Below are 21,940 nucleotides of genomic sequence, written 5' to 3'. Positions count from 1 at the left end.
CTCCGCCTCCTGGGTTCACGCCATTCTCCTGCCTCAGCCTCCCGAGTGGCTGGGACCACAGGCACCCGCCACCTCGCCCGGCTAATTTTTTGTATTTTTAGTAGAGACGGGGTTTCACCGTGTTAGCCAGGAGGGTCTCGATCTCCTGACCTCGTGATCCGCCCGTCTCGGCCTCCCAAAGTGCTGGGATTACAGGCTTGAGCCACCGCGCCCGGCCTTTTTTTTTTTTTTTGAGACAAAGTCTTACTTCTTTGCCCTGGAGGGAGGGCAATGGCACAATCTCAGCTCACTGCAACCTCCGCCTCTCAGGTTCAAGCAATTCTCCTGCCTCAGCCTCCCAAGTAAGTGGGATTACAGGCACGTGCCAGCACGCCTGACTAATTTTTGTATTTTTAGTAGAGACAGGGTTTTACCATGTTGGCTGGGCTGGTCTTGAACTTCTGACCTCAAGTGATCCTCCCTCCTTGACCTCCCAAAATGCTGGGATTACAGGTGTGAGTCAACGCGCCTGGCCCCAAATTTATCTTAAGAAAAACTTTTCTTTATAGTATGCAGTAGTTTAAAAGAACATTGTAAAAAGATTTTAAAGTTATATTTTATTACAGTTTCTTTAATTCAGGCTTGTCACTGACTCAGTCTAGCTTTCTGCCAAATGGGCCGAATTGGCCCAATTGCCTGTCACTGTTGTCACCTGCCTGGGGCCAGGCGCGTTGACTCACACCTGTAATCCCAGCATTTTGGGAGGTGCATTGACTCCTGATCCAGCTGGGTTGCAGATCAGGGATCCAAATGACCCGGCTGGCTTAGCAAGAAGTTCAGAACAAGTAATTCAAGCTCATGTCCATCCTCTTTGCGAAGTCCGGGTTCAATGGGAATAAACAGAGGTTAACAGAGTTTCCCCATAACTCACTTGGTTACAGTATTTGGAGCCCCAGCGAGATTGTTACACGCGAGTTATGGAGAAATGGAATCACGTAAGTCCCACTGGCCTTGGACCTGCCCTTTGTCCTCCCCCTAGATCTTAAAGCTAAAAAAAAAAAACAAAAAAAACAAAACAGACCTTATGTGGCAAGAAGTGTTGGCTATAGCTGTTTTCCTACTTCTTCTAGCTATAATACTTCTGTTCTTCCGATACTGCAGCCCCCCACGCCATGAATATTTCTGTCCATGCTTGGGTTTAATATTTCTCAAACCCTGTTAAATTGCCTCCAGAATGGGAAACGCTTCTTCCTGGCCTCCTAAAGATTGGAGCCCTCCCCAATGTATGTTACAAAATTACTCTCTGGGCTTTTCAGAGGATTATGGAGTCTGCCTCAAAAAAGGCAAAATCCAGACACTCTGCGAAGTAGAACGGCTACAGTTTGGAATCTCGTGGCCCCCAGAAGGGTCACTAAATCTCACAGCTGTTCAGGCTGTGTGGCAGGTCGTTGCTGGAACTCCCAGTCACCCCTATCAATTTCCCTACATTGAGCAATGGCTGAGCTTGGCCTGGAGACCTCCCCCTTGGCTCCGCTCATGTGCCCTTCATAATCCTACCTCCAAGGTCCTTCTGAGCCAGGCCTCACTGTCGTCCCGACCCTCAGCCCCTCAGTGCCTCCAGTACTGCCTCCTGAAGAAGAAGAAAGTTTTTCTCACTCATTTCTGCCTCCTTATAACTCTCCTGCTCCCCCAAAATCTTCCCTAGTCTCCTCGACTACATCCCCTGTGGGCTCTTCACCTATAGCCTCCTGATTACGGCCTCGGCAGGAGGGGGTAGCCTCCCTCCTCCCGCTGAGAGAGGCACAAGACCCTCCGGGTGATGAGTGCTCAGCTCCATTCTTGGTTTATGTCCCCTTCTCTACATCTGACCTGTACAACTGGAAGGCTTGTAATCTCCCCTTTTCTGAAAAGCCCAGGTCTTGACGTCACTGATGGAGTCCACGTTTCAGACCCGTCAGCCCACCTGGGATGACTGTCAACAGCTCCTTTTAATCCTTTTCACCTCTGAAGAGAGAGAACGCACCCGAAGAAAGGCCAGAAAGCATTTCCTCACATCAGCCGATAGGCCAGAAGAAGAAGCGAGAGACCTCCTCCAGGAGGTTTTTCCCTCTACCTGGCCTAATAGGGACCCAAACTCCTCCAGGGAAAGAGAGCTTTGGACGATTTTCACTGGTATCTCCTTGTGGGTATCAAGGGAGCCGCTCGAAAACCCATAAATTTGTCTAAGACAACTGAGGGGCCTGATAAGTCACCAGGAGCGTTTTTAGAACGCCTCCAGGAGGCCTATCGAACTAATACCCCTTTTGACCCGGTGGTGCCTGAAAATAGCCGTGCTCTTAATTTGGCATATGTGGCTCAGACAGCCCCTGATGTTAAAAGAAAATTACAAAAGCTACAGGAATTTGCTGGAATGAACATCAGTCAACTTTTAGAAATAGCCCAGAAAGTTGTTGACAATCGAGAGTTTGAAAAGCAAAAACAGGCAGCTGAAAAGGCTGCCGACAAAGCATCAGAAAGACGAGCGAAAATGTTAGTGGCAGCCTTCCAAGGAGCCAAAAAGGAAGGGCCCCCATCACACAGCACTAGCCAGGGGACCCCGGATCCACGCCAGGTAGGCCAGAAAAGTGGGCGTACAAGCCATACAAAAATCCAATGCGCTTATTGCAAACAGGACACTAGAAGAAGGAATGCCCATTAAAGCCAGAGGAAGAACCAGAACAGGAAAAGGTCCTCACCCTACCCACAGAAGAGGAATCTGATGATTGACAGGGCAGGGGCTCCCTCTCACTTGGCCCCCGGAAGCCCATGGTGACCACCACAGCAGAGGGCCATGGTGATGTCCAAACGTCTACTTGTCTAAGAGGCTAGACCCTGTGGCCTCCAGGTAGCCAAGTTGTCTACCATACCTAGCTGCAAAAGCAAGCCTGATCCAGGAGGCTGATAAACGGACTCTCGGCCAGAATTTAACCCTTATGACTCCTCATGCCGTAAAAACTTTGCTACGAAGTGCTTCTGGCAAATAGATGTCTAATGCTCGCATCTTGCAGTATCAGAGTTTACTGTTAGATCAGCCTCGTTTAACTTCCTCTCCCACAAGGTGTTTAAATCCAGCTACCTTGCTCCCTGATCCAGACCTTACCACACCTGTCCATAACTGCCAAGAACTGTTAGAGACTATGGAAACTGGCCGACCTGATCTCCAAGATGTGCCTTTCAAGGAGGCAGACGCCACGGTGTTTACACATGGTAGCCGCTTCCTCAAGCAGGGAGTTTGAAAGGCTGTCACTACGGACACGGATATACTGTAGGCCCAAGCACTGCCAGCAGGTGCCTCGGCACAGAGAGCTGAGTTGATTGCCCTCACTCAGGCCCTCCCATGGGGTAAGGACAAGCGTATTAACATTTACACTGACGGCGGGTATGCTTTCGCTACTGTGCATGTACACGGGGCCGTCTACCAAGAGTGTGGCTACTCACCTCAGCAGGAAAGGCTATCAAGAACAAAGAAGAAATTTTGGCCCTGCTTGAAGCTGTTTGGCTCCCTCAACAGGTGGCTGTAATTCACTGCAAAGGACATCAAAAAGAAGACATGGCCGTTGCCCGTGGTAACCAAAGAGCTGACTCTGCAGCCCGGGGAGGCAGCTGGACTCCTAGTCGCGCCTCTGACCCTGCTGCCTGCAGTGTCCTTTCCTCAACCTGACTTGCCAGATCACCCAGAATATGACCCAGAGGAGGAAAAACAGGCTTTGGATCTTCAGGCCAGTAAAAATCAGGAAGGTTGGTGGATTCTTCCTGATTTCAGAATCGTCATACCCCGAGCTCTCAGGGAAACTTTAATCAGTCGTCTGCATTCTACCACCTATTTAGGAGGAGTAAAACTGGTTCAGCTTCTAAGGAGCCATTTTGAGATCCCCCACTTTCAGGACTTAGTTAACCAAGCAGCTCTCTGGTGTACAGCTTGTGCGCAGGTAAACGCCAAGCAAGGTCCTAAACCCAGTCCAGGCCACTGCCTCTGGGGAGACTCACCAGGAGAAAGGTGGGAAATTGACTTTACAGAGATAAAACCGCACTGGACAGCCTATAAATACCTCCTGGTCCTAGTAGACACCTTTTCCTCATAGACTGAGGCATTCGCCACCAAAAACGAGACTGCCATCACAGTAGTTAGGCTTTTACCCACTGAAATCATCCCTCGGCATGGGCTGCCTGCTGCCAAAGGGTCTGATAATGGACCGGCCTTCACCTCGCCTATAGCTCAGTCAGTCAGTAAGGCATTAACATTCAATGGAAATTCCATTGTGCCTATCGACCTCAGAGCTCTAGACAGGTAGAACGCGTGAACTGCACCCTAAAAGGTACCCTTACAAAGTTAATCCTAGAGACCGGGGAAAATTAGGTAAAGCTCCTTCCTTTAGCCGTTCTTAGAGTAAGACGCACTCCTTACAGGGCTAGGTTTTCACCTTTTGAAATCATGTATAGGAGGGCTCCGCCTATCTTGCCTAAGCTAAAGGATACCTATTTAGCAGAAATCTCACAAGCTAATTTATTAAAGTACCTGCAGTCTCCCAACAGGTACAAGACATCATCCAGCCGCTTGTCCAGGGAGCTCATCCCCATCCAGTTCCTGACCAGACGGGGCCCTGCCACACTTTCCAGACAGGTGACCTGGTGTATGTTAAAAAGTTCCAAAAAGCCAGGCACGGTGGCTCATGCCCGTAATCCCAGCACTTTGGGAGGCCGAGACGGGCGGATCACGAGGTCAGGAGATCGAGACCATCCTGGCTAACACGGTGAAACCCCGTCTCTACTAAAAAATACAAAAAACTAGCCGGGTGAGGTGGCGGGCGCCTGTAGTCCCAGCTACTCGGGAGGCTGATGCAGGAGAATGGTGTGAACCCGGGAGGCGGAGCTTGCAGTGAGCCGAGATCACGCCACTGCACTCCAGCCTGGGCCACAGAGCGAGACTCTGTCTCGAAAAAAAAAAAAGTTCCAAAAAGAAGGACTCACTCCTGCCTGGAAAGGACTTCATACCGTCATCCTCACCACACTGACGGCTCTGAAAGTGGATGGCATTCCAGCGTAGATTCATCATTCACATCAAAAAGGTCAACAGAGCCCAACAAGAAACATAGGTCCCTAAGCCTGGGCCAGGCCTCTTAAAAGCGCGCCTAAGTCGAGTGAAGCCATCGGATTAATTCTTTTTATTTACCTCTATTGTTTCTTTCCGCCTAGTATGCCCTCTGCTCCACCCTACTCTTTCCTTTTCACTTCTTTCACTACAGGACGTGCATTTGCAAATACTACTTAGAAGGCAGCAACCTCCAGTCAGCCATAAATATACTGCATACCCAGGTGGAGTCTCTGGCTGCAGTAGTTCTTCAAAACCGCCGAGGTTTAGATCTGCTATTCTTCTCCCAAGGAGGTTTATGCCTGGCTCTAAGAAAGCGTCGTCGTTTCTATGCCAATCTAAGGTCATAAAAGATACTCCTCAAAAAGTTTGAGAAAATCTAGATAGACGCCAGAGAGAACAAGAAAGTAACACCCACTGGTACCCAAACGTGTTTAACTGAAATCCATGGCTAACTACTCTGATCACTAAGTTAACTGGAGCTCTCCTCCTCCTACGGTTAGGTTGAGTCTTCGGGCCCTGTATATTAAATTGGTTTCTTAGCTTTGCAAAGCAACACATAGCTTCTGTTAAGCTTATGTATCTTAAAGCCCAATATAACCCCCTTGTTATAACCGAGGAATCAATGATTTCATTCTCCAAAAACACAAGTGGGGAATGTGATACCCTAACTTGTATGAACTTGATTGACTCTCTCTTAGCTGAGAAAGCCGGACAGATTTCATTTGGCTCCTTCATTTGCAAGACATTAAGGGTTCCTTACCCACCCCCTTCCTCAAGGACTTAACTAGTGCCAGCTGACTCCCAGCACATCAAAGAATGCAGTTAACTGATAAGATGCTATGGCAAGCTGTGTCCATAGTTGCCAAGAATTCGCCCGGTTGATGATACCAAACCCCTGCGTCTGGTTGGTAGCGCCCAAAGCCCAGCGTCTATCACGTTGTGATGGATTTAAAGCCCCTGCACCTAGAACTGTTTCCTTTCCTGTAACCATTTGTCTTTGAACTTTTATTGCCTGTTTTACTTTCATAAGATTGCTACAGCTAGGCTGCCCCCTCCCCTTTCTACACCAAAGAAGAAAAGAAAATCTAGCCGCTTCTCTGGGGCCGAGAGAATTTTGAGCACTAGCCGTCTCCCGGTCGCCGGCTAATAAAGGACTCCTGAATTCGTCTCAAAGTGTGGCGTTTCTCCGTAACTCGCTCCGTTACAACTTCAGATGGTGAAAGCCACAGCAACAAAGCGGGGGTGAAGCAGCCATCCATTTTTAAACGAGCAGATCTCGTAAGAACTCGCGATCGCAAAGACAGCACCAAGCCATGAGGTCCAAATGATCCAAATACCTCCCACTAGGCCCCACCTCTAGCATTGGGGATTACAATTTAGTATGCGATTTGGGCAGAGACAAATATTCAAACTCTATCACCAGCCATCCCTGCTGAGATGCCGGATATGTGAGTGAAGTGACTTGGAACCTTGAGTGCAGCCCATATGCCAGCTGAATACCATCAAATGGCCTCCGTCAGTGCCACAGGGAGCAACGGAATCTCCTAGCAGAGCATTGCCCAAATTCCTAACCCACGAAATACATGGGCAGTGGTAATTATAAAGAAAGTGGAGTGAATTGATTGAGTGGCATCAGTGTGCTGAAGGAAAAAAGCAATAGGCCTCAGAATAGCCATTGATCAACTTATGGCCCAAGGTGAAAATCAGGAGGGGCTTCCAGAGATGTGTTTAAAGACAGGTCACACTGTGCTGACAAAGGCCTAGGACCTGATGAGAACTGCAGCGTTTGAATCAGGGCAGATGAATGGCTCTGCCAAGTCCTGTGCTCCAGTTGAGGAGCACAGAAGGGAAGGAGCGCAACACTGCCACCTAGGGCAGGGATGGATGTCAGGGTAGATGGGCTCAAGAGTCTTGAATTCTAGGCTGGGTGCAGTGGCTCATGCCTGTAATCTCAGCACTTTGGGAGGCTGAGGTGGGTGAATCATCTGAGGTCAGGAGACCGAGACCAGCCTGGCCAACATGGTGAAACACCGTCTCTACTAAAAATACAAAAAATTAGCTAGGCATGGTGGCGCATGCCTGTAATCCCAGCTATTTGGGAGGCTGAGGCAGGAGAATTGCTTGAACCCGGGAGGTGGAGGTTGCAGTGAGCTGAGATGGCAGCACTACACTCCAGCCTGGGTGTCAGAGTGAGACTCCATCTCAAAAAACAAAACAAAAAAAAGGGCCGGGCACAGTGGCTTATGCCTGTAATCCCAGCACTTTGAGATGACGAGGTGGGCAGATCACAAGGTCAAGAGATGGAGACCATCCTGGCCAATATTGTGAAGCTCCGTGTCTATTAAAAATAAGAAATTCAGCTGGGCATGGTGGTGCACACCTGTAATCCCAGCTACTCAGGAGGCTGATGCAGGAGAATTGCTTGAACCCAGGAGGCAGAGGTTGCAGTGAGCTGAGATTGCGCCACTGTACTCCAGCTTGGTGACAGAGCAAGACTCTGTCTCAAAAAAAAAAAGAAAAAAAGAATGTGATATTGTGACCAGTCCTGATATCCCACTGAGATGGCTCCATGAAGCGTGGAAGAACTACATGAGAGGGAGATAACAGAACGATGGTGGAAGGGCATTGAGAAGGAGCCAGAGGCCTCTGGGTGGGGGATGTACTGGCACAGATTTATTATGCAAGATCTGAGAAGTCAGCTGAGCGTATTTCTGGAGGGTTCACCAGATACTGCTTTCACTAGTGACGGGTCTAGGCATCACTGGGCAATCGGCATGGCCGTCCTCTGAGGCCAGGGTATAAGAGAGCAAATAGGACTGCAGCTGGACTTGGAAGGGTCAGCAGGAGATAGGATTCCAGAGAGCAGAGGTTCGGTTGATGTGACTGTCAGAACAGGAGCAAGGCCAGAGTGGCTGCCAGGGAGCCTGGATGCATAGGGGTCTCTGGTGAAGGCTAGTGGACCACAGTCTTCCTAGGGGCCACAGCAGCCCTGACACTGCTTGACTGCTCTAAGGAAAGAAAGATCAAAAAGAAAAAACAAGCAAACAGGACAGTAATGGCAGCTGCTGATGGAAAATCCCAACCCCTCACCCAGTTTCCAGGCCTAAGCTAGGCCTCAGACGCGGAGGTCACTGACTGAAAGGGAGGCTGGGTCCCCTCCCTTCCAGACCACAAAGATTTGCAGTAGTAGTCTCCTAATTTTCCCCAAAGGGGCCGGCAGCATTTCCAAGAAGCAACTGTACACTGGGAGAAGAGAAGTAGTAGATATATCAAGGGCTGGTGGGTACACGGTCTGAGAGACCCTTTGGAGTCCAGATAAGTGGAGTCCTTGGACTTCTTTTCTCCCCTGTCTACACTTGCTCCCTTGGCGATCACACCCTCTCCTAACTTTTTCTTTTCCCTCCCCTCCCCTCCCTCCCCTCCCCTCCCCTTCCCTTCCCTTCCCTTCCTTTCTTTTCTTTTCTGACGAAGTCTGGAAGTCTCGCTCTGCTATCCAGGCTGGAGTGCAGTGGGGTGATCTTGGCTCCCTGCAATTTCCGCCTCCTGGGTTCAAGCAATTCTCCTGTCTCAGCCTTCCGAGTAGCTGGAATTACAGGCATGCGCTACCACACCCGGCTAATTTTTGTACGTAGTAGAGATGGGGTTTCACCAAGTTGGCCAGGCTGGTCTGTAACTCCTGACCTCAAGTGATCTGCCCCCCTCGGCCTCTCAAATTGCTGGGATTACAGGCATGAATCACCGCACCCGGCCCCTCTCATAACTTTCAGTAACCTATCCACGGCCAGTCCCAGGTGTATTGCTCCAGGTCTGACACCTCTGATGTTCAGTCTGTCCAGTCTCATATCTAACTGCCCACCTGACATCTCCCCTGAGAGGCCTAATGGGAGGCCTCCCATCACCATGGCCCACAGAGAACTGATCCACTCGATTTTCCCCAAGCTGACCCCTCTCCTGCAGTCTCCCCATCTCAGTAAATGGCAACCCCATCCTCTTAGTTGCCCCGACTGAAACCCTAGCAGCCATCGTGGATTTCTGTCTCAGTGCCTATTCAATGTGTGAAAGCATGAGTGAAAAACTGAGTTCGCACTCGTGACTGGCTGGGGTCAACACTGACATTCTCTCCCACTTTGGCGCGCTGATTTGACTCTGAGCTGATGAAGGTTGGGCCCTGGCGGGCGGGGCCGGGGAGGCGGGCCTGGAGCCAGGGGGCGGGACAGGCGCCACGGAAACGCGCTCGCGCCGGCGCCGAACCACAACTCCCGGCGGCCCCTGCGCTCCCGGGCGGCAAGATGGTGGCGCGCAGGAGGAAGCGCGCGGCGCGGGACCCGGAGGACTGTATCCCCAGCCCACCGGGCTACGCAGGTGAGTGGCTCCGGGACGCGAGACCGGGGGCGTCCAGGCATCGCCGGGGGGTGTTTGGGGGCTGGCGGCGGCCGGGGGTCCCCAGGAGCAGTCGCACGGTTGGGTGTGAGCTCCGGCGGCCTCTGGCCCCAGCCTCGGAGTCCCGAGGACCCACGCGGCGCCCTTCTGCCTGCCCACTCTCCCGGGGCGAGCTTGTCTTGGTCCACGCTTCCCTTGGAGAGCCCACCTCTGTGCACCTCTCACCCAGGGCAAACCCATTTCCGTCCACTCTCGCTCGTCCAGGTGAGCCCATCCCCTTCTCATCGCCTTTGCTTCTAGTCCAGCCCCCATCAGCTCTTACCTGGGCTGTTACGGGCCCTCCTACTTGGTTGCCCTCCTCCTTCTCTTGCCCCTGCTTCTGTTCTCCACCCACGTACCAGAATGTTCTTTTAAAGGCCATTTAAGTTAGAGCATGTCTCACACGCCCACGATAGCCCCCACATCCACTGCATTCCCTCCAGTAGCTTTATCAAGTCGCTTCTAAAGCAAAAAGCAGACTTCTTAACCTGTGTGGGCCACATGGTCTGGCTGGGGCTGACCTAAAGCTCTTTCTGTTCATCTGAGGCAACATGCTTTTTCCCCCTCTGGGTTTTTGCACGTGCTGTGCCAGTTTGTTGCACAGTGGCGTTTCTGGTCTGAGCTTTAATGTTGCTTCCTCAAAGAGGCCATCCCTGATTGCCTATGGAAAGAAGACCTCTGCCACCCCATGACCCTGGAATGTTTCTTTCATAATTGATACAAGCTTGCTGTATGCTTACTTGGTCATTGTTTTCTCCGTTATTGCAACTGAGCTTGCTGAGTTCAGGGACCGCAGCTCTATGCCAACCGGTAGTCTGACGGAGGTGTGAGAAAAATAGAAGCAGTTCGTAGCTTTATGAGATTACAGTCATGGATGTGGCAGTGATTAACCAAAGAATCTCATCAGTATAGCCTACAGACTGTTAAGAGAAGCTGTGAAGGCACAGGCAGTGGGGTGTGACCTGGCAGGAGGGGCGGAGGGTGATGCTAAGGCTCTCTTGAGGAAGCGAGGTTTGAGCTAAACCTGAAGGTTAGCAGGAGGGGAGAGGATGATGCACCAGGTAGAGAGGCCAGTGTGTGTGAGGCCCTGGTGTACCCAGGGGAACAGGGAGAATCCAAGGTGGTGGGGGAAGATGGTACGAGAAGAGGCCACAGTGGCAGGCAGGGTCTCACGGAGCTTCCAGCCACGGGTAGGATGTGGGTGTTCACTCCAAGAGCCGCAGGGTTCGAGCTTCCCTTTCATTGCGCCCCCATCTGTAATCATTTCCCATTTATCTTCTCTCTCCCTGCACCACCTTGGGAGGCCCTCCTGGGCAGACTCTTAGAGCCCGCACAGGCTTTGCCAAAGGGTAGGGTAGGGGGGTTGGTGAAGGGATGGATGGATCGATGAGCAGATAGGACTAGACAGGGATGTGGAGAAAGGAAGTTGTGTGAATGTCTTGCTGGCCTCGGCTCAGGGTAGCCTGGCCATCCCTCCCCTCCCATTTCCTTTCCAGCTATTCCAATCAAGTTCTCCGAAAAGCAGCAGGCTTCTCACTACCTCTATGTGAGAGCACACGGCGTTCGACAAGGCACCAAGTCCATCTGGCCTCAGAAGAGGACTCTTTTTGTCCTCAATGTGCCCCCATACTGCACAGAGGTGAGCTAGTGTCTGGGAGGGGACCTGTGGGCTCTAGGTGGGGGCTCCCTTGGCCTCCACCAAGTCCTTGGTGGTGAGAGGGACACAGCTAATGGGAGCCCCAGAGGAGAGTGTTAAGAGGCTGCCTTGATCTCCAGTCAGGGAACTGGCTTTTCAAAGATGTCTTTAAAAGTATAATCCTGCCAGGCATGGTGGCTCATGCACTTTGGGAGGCTGAGGCGGGTGGATCACCTAAAGTCAGGAGTTCGAGACGAACCTGGCCAACATGGTGAAACCCCGTCACTACTAAAAAACACAAAAAATTAGCCAGGCATGATGGCGTGTGCGGGTAGTCTTGGCTACTCAGGAAGCTGAGGGATGAGAATCCCTTGAACCCCGGAGGCGGAGGTTGCAGTGAGTCGAGATTGTGCCACTGCACTCCAGTCTAGGTGACAGAGTGAGACTCCATCTCAAAAAAACCCAAAAAACCCCAAAAATTAGCCGAACATGGTGGCACACGCCTGTAATCCCCACTACTTGGGAGACTGAGGCACAAGAACTGCTTGAACCTGGTAGGTGTAGGTTGCAGTGAGCCAAGATCGCACCACTGCACTCCAGCCTGGGCAACAGTGTGAGACTCTGACTCAAACAAAAAAAAGGAAAAAAAAAGTGTAATCCTAAGTAGCCCAACGCTTTTTTACGTATTACCCGAAGTTGTTTGAATTACGTGTTTTCTTTGAGATTATACGTGTCCATAATTTGAAGGTAGGAAAGTATAAAAAAATGAAAAGTGCTTCTAATTTTATCCAAACACAACTGTTAATTTTTTTTTTTTTTTTTTTTTTTTGAGATGGAGTCTCCCTCTGTTGCTCAGCCTAGAGCACGGCGATCATGGCTCACTGTGACTTCTGCTTCCCAGGTTCAAGCAGTTCTCCTGCCGCAGCCTCCCGAGCAGCTGGAATTACAGGCGCCCACCACCATGCCCGGCTAATTTTTGTATTTTCAGTATAGAAAAGGTTTCACCATGTTGGCCAGGCTGGTCTCGAACTCGTGACCTGAAGTAATCCAAATCCCCCCAGCCTCCCAAAGTGCTGAGATTATATGCGTGAGCCACCGCCCCTGGCCAAGGGAATTCCTGGATTAGTTTTCAAAAAAGAAACCCTAATTTCTAAAACATTCCTCTAAATTTAGAGAAAACAAGAAGCGTGTAGAAGAGGGGGTGTGAATTCTGACCTTTTTGAAGTGCAGCATGTGTACAGGGAAGGGCCCCAGTGGCAGGTGTCCAGCTCGCTGCATCCCAGAGACAGAACATACCTGTGTAGTCAGCACCCAGGTGGAGACACAGCAGCACATCCCAGAACCCCCACTGATAACCACCATCCTGACTGTCACAGCATAGGGTCACCACTGCTGATCAGACAGACAACCTCCATCCTGTCACAGCATAGGGTCACCACTGCTGATCAGACAACCTCCATCCTGTCACAGCATAGGATCACCACTGCTGATTCAGGTAGTAAAACTTGTCGTATATATAAAATCAGAGTAATAGCAAGAATGTCCCCACCTGTCTCCAATGAGAGAGAGCAGGAATATGCTGGGCACGGTGGCTCATGCCTGTAATCCCAGCATTTTGGGAGGCCGAGATGGGCGGATCACCTGAGGTCAGGAGTTCAAGACCAGCCTAGCCAACATGGCAAAACCCCGTCTCTATTCAAATTACAAAAATTAGCCGGGTGTGGTGGTGGGCACCTGCAATCCCAGCTACTCGGAGACTGAGACACAAGAATCACTTGAAACCTGGAGGTGGAGGTTGCCGTGACCCGAGATCACACTATAGGACTCCAGCCTGGGCTACAGAGCAGTTCTCCAACTCAAAAAAAAAATAAATAAATAAAAAAGAGAAAGAGCAGGAATATTGACCTCCATATTATCCCTGCAGAACAGGTCGGAGGCCGTGGTGCCCACAGGCTCCCGGCTTGGGCAGATGTGGCTGTGGCTCTGAGTCATTCAGGGGCGCTGGACCCCTGGCAGTGCCACCCATGCTGGAGTAGGAGGCTTTCGGATGCCCCTGCAGATGCTCACACTTGGCTTCCCTCTCCCTGCGGCAGGAGAGCCTGTCCCGCCTCCTGTCCTCCTGTGGCCTCGTCCAGTCTGTAGAGTTGCAGGAGAAGCCGGACCTGGCCGAGAGCCCAAAGGAGTCAAGGTCGAAGTTTTTTCATCCCAAGCCGGTTCCGGTGAGCCGCCAAGCACGGGCTTCCACTAGAGTGAGGGGGGTGGGGCATTGTCCCCAGTGTGCTGGGGGAGCTGGCACTGGGACGTCAGAGCATTCTGTGGTCCTGAGCCCGTCCTCACCGTGCGTGGTGTAGGAGGAGGCTGTCCAGGTGACAAAGCCTGTGATTCCTTCTCAGATTTGCCACATCCTTGCAGTTCCTGCCTGGCTTTTTCCGTCCTGTGTTAATGCTCAGGGGCCGTCTCTGCTGGGCGCCTGCAGGGCCTCCCCCGGCTGCCCTCCTGCTTCCTCCGCTGAGGGAGCTCCTTCCCCAGGCTTAGGGGCCGGGTCTCCAGGAGCATTGTTCTTCACGGCTTTCCCAGTGGCCCTGGAGCCCACACCTCCTCCCCACACAGTGGCATCTGGCATGGTGTGTGTGCCCAGGCCTGGCTTCCAAAAGCCTGCCCTGGCCCAGGGCGACCCCTCCGTTTCACAGCATCCCTCCTGTGACTGGAAGAACGGCAGCCTGTGTGTCCCCTCTTCCTGAGGAAGAGCTGGGAACAGCTGTCACTTCCCGCAGAAGCAGGATCACTGGAAGTGTGGCTGCCCCTGATGCACTTTACGTCAAGGGCGTAAGTGTGGGATTATGGGATGGCCTCTGGTTCTCTCCATGGCTCAGGAATAGCCTAGCAGTGTCTCCCCTGGTGTAGCCCCCGGCTAGGCTGGGGACGGGCCTGGAGACCTTGTGCCAGGCATGCGGAGGAGCCCCCAGCCTCTGACATCTCTCTCTCTCTTAGGGGTTCCAGGTAGCCTACGTGGTGTTCCAGAAGCCAAGTGGGGTGTCAGCGGCCTTGGCCCTGAAGGGCCCCCTGCTGGTGTCCACAGAGAGCCACCCTGTGAAGACTGGCATTCAGAGTTAGTACTGCGGGGGTGACTGGCACCTCCTTCCTGGGCTCTGGGTGGGCAGGACACTCTGTGGGGACAGTGTCTGAATGTCACCAGCCAAGTCCATGCTCCCTGAGAGTGGCGCGTGGAGGCCTGGGCAGGAGGACCGTGGGGCTGTGTCTGGGTCCTCAGGGAGTCGTTCGCCTGAGCCCCTGGCACAGCGGCACGGGCATACTGGGCAGGCAGAGCAAGGGCCCAGCTTGCAGCCCCTGGGGTTTCCTTAGCACCTGCGCCCCGGGCCCTGTGGGAAAGATCTCCATTAGCCTAGCAGGCCCTGGGGTGGGGCCCAAATGCCAGACCTGAGGAAGCCCCGTTTCCCTGCCTCCCTTTTCCTCAGAGTGGATCAGTGACTACGCAGACTCCATGCCCGACCCTGAGGCCCTGAGGGTGGAAGTGGACACGTTCATGGAGGCGTATGACCAGAAGATCGCTGAGGTAGAGGCTCCGCAGGGTCGGCCGAGCACCGCATCGCCTGTGTGGCTGTGGGAAGGTGGCGCCCCAGAGGGAGGGCGGTGGCGGCCTGTCCTTAGCCACTCTGTAGAGGCCAGACTCCCTCTTTCCCTGCTGGATCCTGGGCTGCTGGCTGGGTGACACATCTAGTCTCCACGTGGTCTATAGTGGAGAAGGAGGCAGCCCCAGCAGGTCCGTGCCCTCCCCGCCATCCTGAGCCCCGACACCGTGCTGGGAGGAGGGGAGCAGCCCGTCCCTGGGGGGCGGGGCTCAGGGCGGTTCTGACTTTGGGAGGAGGGCGTGGAGGGTGGGCTGCTGGAGGCTGCAGGAGGTCCCAGAATCCCACCGGATGATGGGATCACCTTCCTTGCAGGAAGAAGCTAAGGCCAAGGAGGAGGAGGGAGTCTGTGATGAGGAGGGCTGGGTGAAGGTGACCCGCCGGGGCTGGCGGCCTGTTCTCCCCCGGACTGAAGCAGCCAGCCTGCGGGTGCTAGAGAGGGAGAGACGGAAGCGCGCCCGAAAGGAGCTGCTCAACTTCTACCCCTGGCAGCACCGAGAGAGCAAGATGGAGCGTAAGCCACACCCAGTCCATCCTCAGGCCCCTCAGCCTTGGCCCCAGCCTTGGATGAGGCCTCTGGCTGGGGCTCCTGACGGCGGGCGCTGAACCTGGTAGTCGCGGAGGGAGGGCATCCAAGCACAGGGCTCCCACCAGGCTCTGTGGAAAGAGGCCCAGCCTGGCAGCACCCTGTGTGGCGGTCCCCCATCACCCCCCGGGGCAGATGCATTTGCTCAGTGGGTGGGACCTTGGGTCATCAGTGCCCACCTCTGGGCTCCTGTGCACTTAGTGCTGGCGCTCGTCAGCCTCCAGCCAGCAAGGAGTTCGAGTGCAGAGGGGCCTCCGAACCCACTGTGGGTGCAGGGAGGATGCTGCAGAGTATGTGTGTTGAGTTGGTGGTGGTGGTGGTGTGTGTGTCTGTGTATGTGCTGTGTGTCAGGTGGGCCTGCACAGTGCCTGTGTGTGGGTGTAGGGGAGTGTGGTGGTATGTGTGGTGTGTGTTGTGTGTGGGAGTGCGGGTGTGTGTGGTGCGTGGGTGTGTTTGTGTGGTAGTGTGGGTGTGCGGGTGTGTGTGTGGGGTGGTGTGTGTGGGTGTGTGGGTGTGCGGGTGTGTGGGTGGGTGTGGTGTGCGGGTGGTGTGTGTGTGGGTGTGTGCGGATGTGGGTGTGTGGGTGTGGTGGTGTGTGTGGGTGTGCGGTTGTGTGGTGGCGTGTGTGGGTGTGCGGGTGTGTGTGTGGGGTGGTGTGTGTAGGTGTGCGGGTGTGTGTGGGTGTGCAGGTGTGGTAGTGTGGGTGTGCGGGGGTATGTGTGTGGTGTGTGTTGTGTGTGTCAAGTCGCCTGCCCAGGACCCTCCCCTGGCTGTGCACCTGATCACCTGTGACCCACTCGTGGTGCTGCGGCTGAGCCTCCTGCCCCACTGCCTGGTGTCCCTGTCTGCAGGACAGCTTCCCTGTGGCCCAGGAGAGGAGTCTCCTTGCCCTGGCCAGGGCTCAGGGAGGGGCTCTGCAGCAGGCCCTGAGCCATCCGCCCAGTCACTGGTGCTTTCCCTGCCTCGCTGGCCCTCTTGGCTCCCACTTGTGCTCGCTCTAGACCCTCAGCTTCCCCCTCCATGCCATCAGCCTGCCACTGACCTGGGCCACTCGGTGACCAGAGTTGCCATCGGCATTCACCAGCACTAGGGGTGGGGTCCCTTTACCGATTCTCGGGGTCGCTCCAGGCCGAGCGGTCAGGACTCCTTCCTTCCCCCTTGCGCAGGGGTCGGGGTGGGGGCGGATGCCTTTGCTTTGTTGCTAGGGTTTCATCTCCAGGCTCGGGGTGCCAGCGTCTCCCACTTTGGCCTTGCCCTTGGACTCGGCCTGCTGTCGGGTTGTTTCCTTACAGGATCCAGACCCTGCCCCCAAAGCAGAGCTGGGAAGGGGGCTGGGTCGGTGGGGGAGACATGCCCCCCGCGCCCCACAATAACTGGGAGGAGGGATGGGGCATGAGCAAGCCGGCTGCCCCGGGGGCGTGTTGTCTCACCCTGCTCGCGCCTCCTCTCGCCCCCAGATCTAGCGCAGCTGCGCAAGAAGTTCGAGGAGGACAAGCAGAGGATCGAGCTGCTGCGGGCCCAGCGCAAATTCCGACCCTACTGAGCCGCGAGAGCCGCAGTGGATGGCTGGAGGTGCAGGGCCAGGTGGAACATGAGGCGAGGCAGGGCCTGCAGCTGTCTCTGAGAGGCCGAGCTCTGGGAAACGGGCCCAGGTTGAGGCCACCACGTCCAACAGCCCCATGAGGGTCCACACAGGCCAGGAGTAAGGGCCAGGCCACCCCTCGGGTCTTGGGCTTCAGCAGTCCTGGGGACCTGGGCGTGCCCAGAGGAGGACTAGCCCCTTCCGTCTCCTGCCTCCACACCCTCCTGTCAAGGACTCTGAATGAATCTGCTGTTCTCCCTTTTCCCTCAATGGAAAATCCCTTGATGGTAAGGAAACAGCCTCAAAAGCAGTGAGAATGCGAGAAGCTTTTATTTTCCACCCAGTTGGGCAGCAGGGAAAGGCTAGGTGGCCCCAGCCCGCCCTTCCTTCCTGCAGCTGGCTGGAGATTATTAGCCAGGAGACAGCAGCCCTCCGAACCCAGACTGTCTCCCCTTTGAGGTCACAGATGTTGAAGTTGGAATCACTCCTTCCCCTGACTACATCCTAGACTGGGCTTCAAGACCAGTGAGGCCTGTCCCCACACACCTGGCCTTGTTGCGGGGCTCGGGAACTCAGATTTCCAGTATTGAGTCTGGGAGCACGAGGTCGTCATAGTTCCAGGCCCAGAGCTACAGCTAGGCTGTGAGCGTGTGTTTGCGCTGTAAGAGGGAGCTGATGATACTGGCCACGTGCTGGGGTTCCCTCATGTGGACACAGTGATTGCCTGGGACTTCCACAAACTGGAACCGCTGGAGAAGGGAGAGGGTGTGTGGTGAGGTGTGGCCAGAGGAGCCTAGGGAGCTCCTTAGGCCCTTGGGGTCAGGGCCCTCCCACAGCCTTCAGGCTCCCTGCAGGGCAGGAGCGGCTCCCATGGTGAGTTTCCCACACACGCAATGCCTTGGAGCCGGGTCAGTGCATAGCACCCCAGGAGGTGTGTAAGCCCTGGGGACTTGGAGGCCTCCCAGCTGAGTTGTGAAGTTGCATGGTGGGGGGAGGGCAGGGTCGAGGCCGGGGTGGCTGTGATTGTATTAGAGGAGGTCCCCGTGAGAAAAAATAATCAGATGGGGGCGTGAGCAGCCTGCAGACTTGTGCCTGCCTTCAAGAAGCCAGATGGAAGGGCCCTGCCTGCCTTGGCTCTGACCAGGCGACCGGCCAGCCACAGGTGCGCTTCCTCCCTTTGTGACAACACCAGGAAACCTGCAGAGGCCCCAGGGTCAGGTGTTTGTGGGTAGGTGACCGTGAATCACCAGGTGCTCCCAGGAACCCGGGCACAGCCACCCCCACCTACAGCCAGCACACCCACTGGCGCGATGGGTGCAGAGGGGTGAGGCAGTCAGGTGTTCTGCTGTGGTTTGGGAGCCTATAAAATGTGAGACTAGGTTGGGTGCGGTGGCTCCTGTCTGCAAAAGCAGCACTTCAGGAGGCCAAGTCGGGCAGATCGCCTGAGGTCAGGAGTTTGAGACCAGCCTGGCCAACATGGTGAAATCCCGTCTCTTAAAAATATAAAAATTAGCTGGGCATGGTGGCAGATGCCTGTAATCTCAGCTACTCAGGAGGCTGAGGCACGAGAGTTTCTTGAACCCGGGAGGCGTAGGTTACAGTGAGCCGAGATCTTGCCACTGTACTCTAGCCTAGGCAACAGAGTGAGACTCCATCTCAAAAAAAGAAAAAAAAAAAGTGGGACTATTAGCTGGGCATGATGGCGTGCACCTGGTAGTCCCAGCTACTCAGGAGGCTGAGGTGGGAGGATCACTTGAACCCTGGAGTTTGAGGCTGCAGTGAGCTGTGATTGAGCCACGGCACTGCAGCCTGAGCAACAGAATGAGACCCTGTCTCAAAAAATAAAAACTGTGGGCCGGTCTCTGGCAGTTGGGTCACCTAATTGTGCCTGGCCCAGGAAGGAGGGTGGGTACTCGAGGACGATAAAAGACTCTCCCCACCAAAGGTCTCTGTTTCCTGAATTCTGACGACGTGTGTCCCCAGGCCTCTGGGGACTGACCACAGTGGAGCGTGAGGCCTGAGAGATCCTGGCGGTCACTTGTTGGGCCTGGGGCCAGACCAGGGGTCTTCCCAGTGCACGAGAAGAGATGGGTGAGATGGGACCAGAGTGGGTGACAGTGGCCGGACACCAGCTGCCTGAGCCCCGCCTTACCTCTTTGAGGGTGGACTTCAGCGTGTGTATCATGAACGACAGGGACTCCTTGTCAGAGTAACTCTCTCTTCTCACATCAAAATATCCGTGGACTGCTCTGGAAAGTGAGGAGTTGGGGTTGTTGGGGTTCATCTTAGAACCGCCTCCCAGCACTGCCCTCATCCTGCTCTGGGTTCAGGCCTCTGAGGAGAAACCAAAGCCTGGGCTACCCCACCTCCCACGGCTGGGTCCCTTGACCCTGGGTTGGATTTGAGGTTCAGTTAATCTCAGCTCACACTCAGCTGGCACAAGCCAGGCACAAGCAAGTGCTTAAGATACAGCCCTGCTGGGGCGCAGGGAGTTCAGCACTTGGCCACAGTCACAGCCCTGAATAGCAGAGCTGGGATCTGAACAGGCTCTGGAGTCCACACTTGCTCTGAGAGATAATTTACATGTTACAATCCTCCCATTGAAAGTCTTCAATCCCGTGGTTTTTAATACGTTGAGTTGTGAGACCATCGTCACAATTACAGAACATTTTCATCACCCCCAAAGAAATCCCAAACCTCTGCGCTTTCACACACACACACCACACACAGGCTTCTGGTCCTGAGCAACCATGAACTGGCTTTGTCTCTGCAGTGTACCCTATTTGGACTTGAGCGTGAGTGCAGTCATACAACACGTAGATGGTTGTGTCTGACTTTGTCCACTTAGCGTGAAGGTTCATCCACGCTGGAGCCCATCTCAGTGCTTCGTTTCTTTTTATGGCTTAAAAATTGTCTATGGTGGACCAGGCATGGTGGCTCATGCCTGTAATCCCAGCACTTTGGGAGGCTAAGGTGGGTGGATCATGAGGTCAGGAGATGGAGATCAGCCTGGCCAACATGGTGAAACCCCGTCTCTACTAAAAATACAAAAGTCAGTCAGGCGTGGTAGCAGGCACCTATAGTCCCAGCTACTCGGGAGGCTGAGGCAGGAGAATCGCCTGAATCCGGGAGACAGAGGTTGCAGTGAGGCGAGATTGTGCTCACTGGTCATGGAGCCTTTCCCGGGCATGTCCCCCGCTGACACCTGTGGAAAGGTGTGGGACGGCCCTGGCCCATCCCCTGCTGCCTGAGCCCTCCCCTCTGACCTTCCTCCTTCCATAACCCTGCTGCCAGGGGGGCTTCCCGAAAAAGATCTTGAGCCTCAGCGGTGTGGTCAACACAGAGAACTTGGAGCCTCATGCCAGGGCTCCCTCCCGGAGATTCCTGGCGCCCATGTGTCTTTTGGGGGTGACTGAAGGGCACTTGGTCCAGACTCACTTGATGAACAGGACGGGGGCCTGCAGCTTCCTGATGGAATGCACACACAGCTCCCTGCCGACTAAGTCAAAGCTGTTCTCAGGCTGCAGAGACAAAAGCATGGTGATTCTTGTCACAAGGCACAGGCACTCTTGTGGGCCCAAAACCCACATCTGTTGGGGCGGTAAGCCCTGGCATGGGCACCTTAGCCATCCACCCTGGGTCCGAGCCCAGGACCCCACCACCTCACCACCTCATCAAAGGCTCTTTAGCCCTTGGTGGCCAGAGACTTCTGCCCTCTCCAGGTCTGTTCTCCCCTCTTCCAGGGTTCGTGGCTACCTAGCCTGATTCCATTTCCCATATTGCCACTGGGTATGGCTGTGTGATTAAAGGCAGAGAAGTGACTTGGGCCACTTCTGGGCCTGGATTTTAGGACTGAGGCGTGGCCCTTCCACACCCCTTTCCCAGTCCGTAGGCTGCACCTCACACTGTCCCCTGCCAGCCTGGGACAGGCTTCTTGCCAGCAGGAAGAAACTTGCTGGGACCACAGTGCAGGATGGGCACTCCATCATGGCCCCTGCAGGCCTCCTCCGCAGCCCTGCCTGCCCTGTCCTGTGACTGTTATAAGTCTGGGTGGCGGGGATGTGGCCAGCTCCAGTGAGATGTGCTGTAGGTGTGACACGAAGCTGGATTTGGAAAACTTAGCATGCAAAATAATGCAGTCAAGTTTTATGTTGATTACATCTGAGATAACATCGTGGATGTTAAATAAAAATATGAGAACAATTGATAGAGCCTTTTTTTTTTTTTGAGATGGTGTTTTGCCCTTGTTGCCCAGGCTGGAGTGCAGTGGTGCGATCTCAGCTCACTGTGCCTCCGCTTCCCGGGTTCAAGCGATTCTCCTGCCTCAGCCTCCCAAGTAGCTGCAATTACAGTCATGTACCACCACACCTGGCTAATTTTGTATCTTTAGTAGAGACAGGGTTGCACCATGTCAGTCAGGCTGGTCTTGAACTCCCGATCTCAGATGATCTGCCCGCCTCGGCCTCCCAAAGTGCTGGGATTACAGGCGTGAGCCACTGCGCCCGGCCTTGGGCTTGTTTTCTTTTAATATAGCTGCTAGACAATGTCAAGTTCCACGAGGCTCACACTCTGCTTCCATTGGACTGTGCTGCTCTGATCTGGGGACTCTAAGGGCAGGAGCTCTCAGCATTTTCTCTATTCCTAGTTCTCAGCGCACAGAGCGCAGAGGAGAAGCTTCATAAGTGCATGCTCAGTGGATTAGTTCCAGGAAGCTCCCGTAAGGACCAGCTCCATGAAATCACACCCGATACTCCTCCACCTCCAGCATGGTGAATATAAAATTGCTATGGCTATGAACACACACACCCGTGAAAACTCACTGCCCTGGTTCCACCCTGGCCCTCCAGCTATTTTCTGCTTCTCAGACCAAAATGACCTGAGGTGCCTTCCCTGAAACAGGGGTTCCCATACTGTCCTCAAGGCCTGCGTGCTCTCATATGGCAGCTGCCACATCTCACAG

The 21,940-nt window shown here is 54.2% G+C and overlaps 2 protein-coding genes across 5 annotated transcripts in view; one reads left to right on the top strand and one right to left on the bottom strand.

Annotated features, from left to right (window-relative positions):
* Positions 1–18,645, top strand: part of RRP7A (ribosomal RNA processing 7 homolog A) — a 70,035-nt gene extending 51,390 nt beyond the window's left edge. The window contains exons 2-8 of one of the 4 annotated variants that reach the window (XR_003307276.1): positions 11,026–11,168; positions 13,259–13,384; positions 14,157–14,274; positions 14,642–14,739; positions 15,128–15,326; positions 16,856–16,995; positions 17,526–18,645. Coding sequence is in view for 2 of the 4 variants with exons in the window: in XM_026449456.1 (XP_026305241.1) it covers positions 9,400–9,472; positions 11,026–11,168; positions 13,259–13,384; positions 14,157–14,274; positions 14,642–14,739; positions 15,128–15,326; positions 16,856–16,941 (843 nt within the window). In the remaining 2 variants the exon portion in view is untranslated. Of the gene's footprint in view, positions 1–9,367; positions 9,473–11,025; positions 11,169–13,258; positions 13,385–14,156; positions 14,275–14,641; positions 14,740–15,116; positions 15,327–16,855; positions 17,298–17,525 lie in introns of those variants that run through there. The other 3 variants (XM_026449456.1, XR_003307277.1, XM_026449455.1) reach the window with 3 other exon arrangements.
* Positions 17,292–20,519, bottom strand: LOC113220414 (serine hydrolase-like protein 2). Its single transcript, XM_026449460.2, has 3 exons — positions 20,419–20,519; positions 19,133–19,229; positions 17,292–17,729 (listed from the first exon to the last, which is right to left on the bottom strand). Exons 1-3 carry the CDS (start codon positions 20,517–20,519, stop codon positions 17,616–17,618), a joined length of 312 nt encoding a protein of 103 aa, XP_026305245.2. The 3' UTR covers positions 17,292–17,615.
* Between the last annotated feature and the right edge of the window lie 1,421 nt (positions 20,520–21,940).

Source organism: Piliocolobus tephrosceles, chromosome 19 (assembly GCF_002776525.5).
Source record: "Piliocolobus tephrosceles isolate RC106 chromosome 19, ASM277652v3, whole genome shotgun sequence".
Lineage (NCBI taxonomy): Eukaryota > Metazoa > Chordata > Mammalia > Primates > Cercopithecidae > Piliocolobus > Piliocolobus tephrosceles.
Note: the sequence above shows the minus strand (reverse complement) of the source record. Positions and strands in the feature narration are given on the sequence as shown.

Coding starts and splice junctions, on each gene's coding strand:
- LOC113220414 (XM_026449460.2), bottom strand. CDS start 20,519: ATGCTTTTGTCTCTGCAGCCTGAGAACAGCTTTGACTTAGTCGGCAGG. Junction 19,230..20,418: donor GCCCCCGTCCTGTTCATCAA/GTGAGTCTGGAC, acceptor CTCACTTTCCAG/AGCAGTCCACGGATATTTTG. Junction 17,730..19,132: donor TGAAGTCCACCCTCAAAGAG/GTAAGGCGGGGC, acceptor TCCCTTCTCCAG/CGGTTCCAGTTTGTGGAAGT.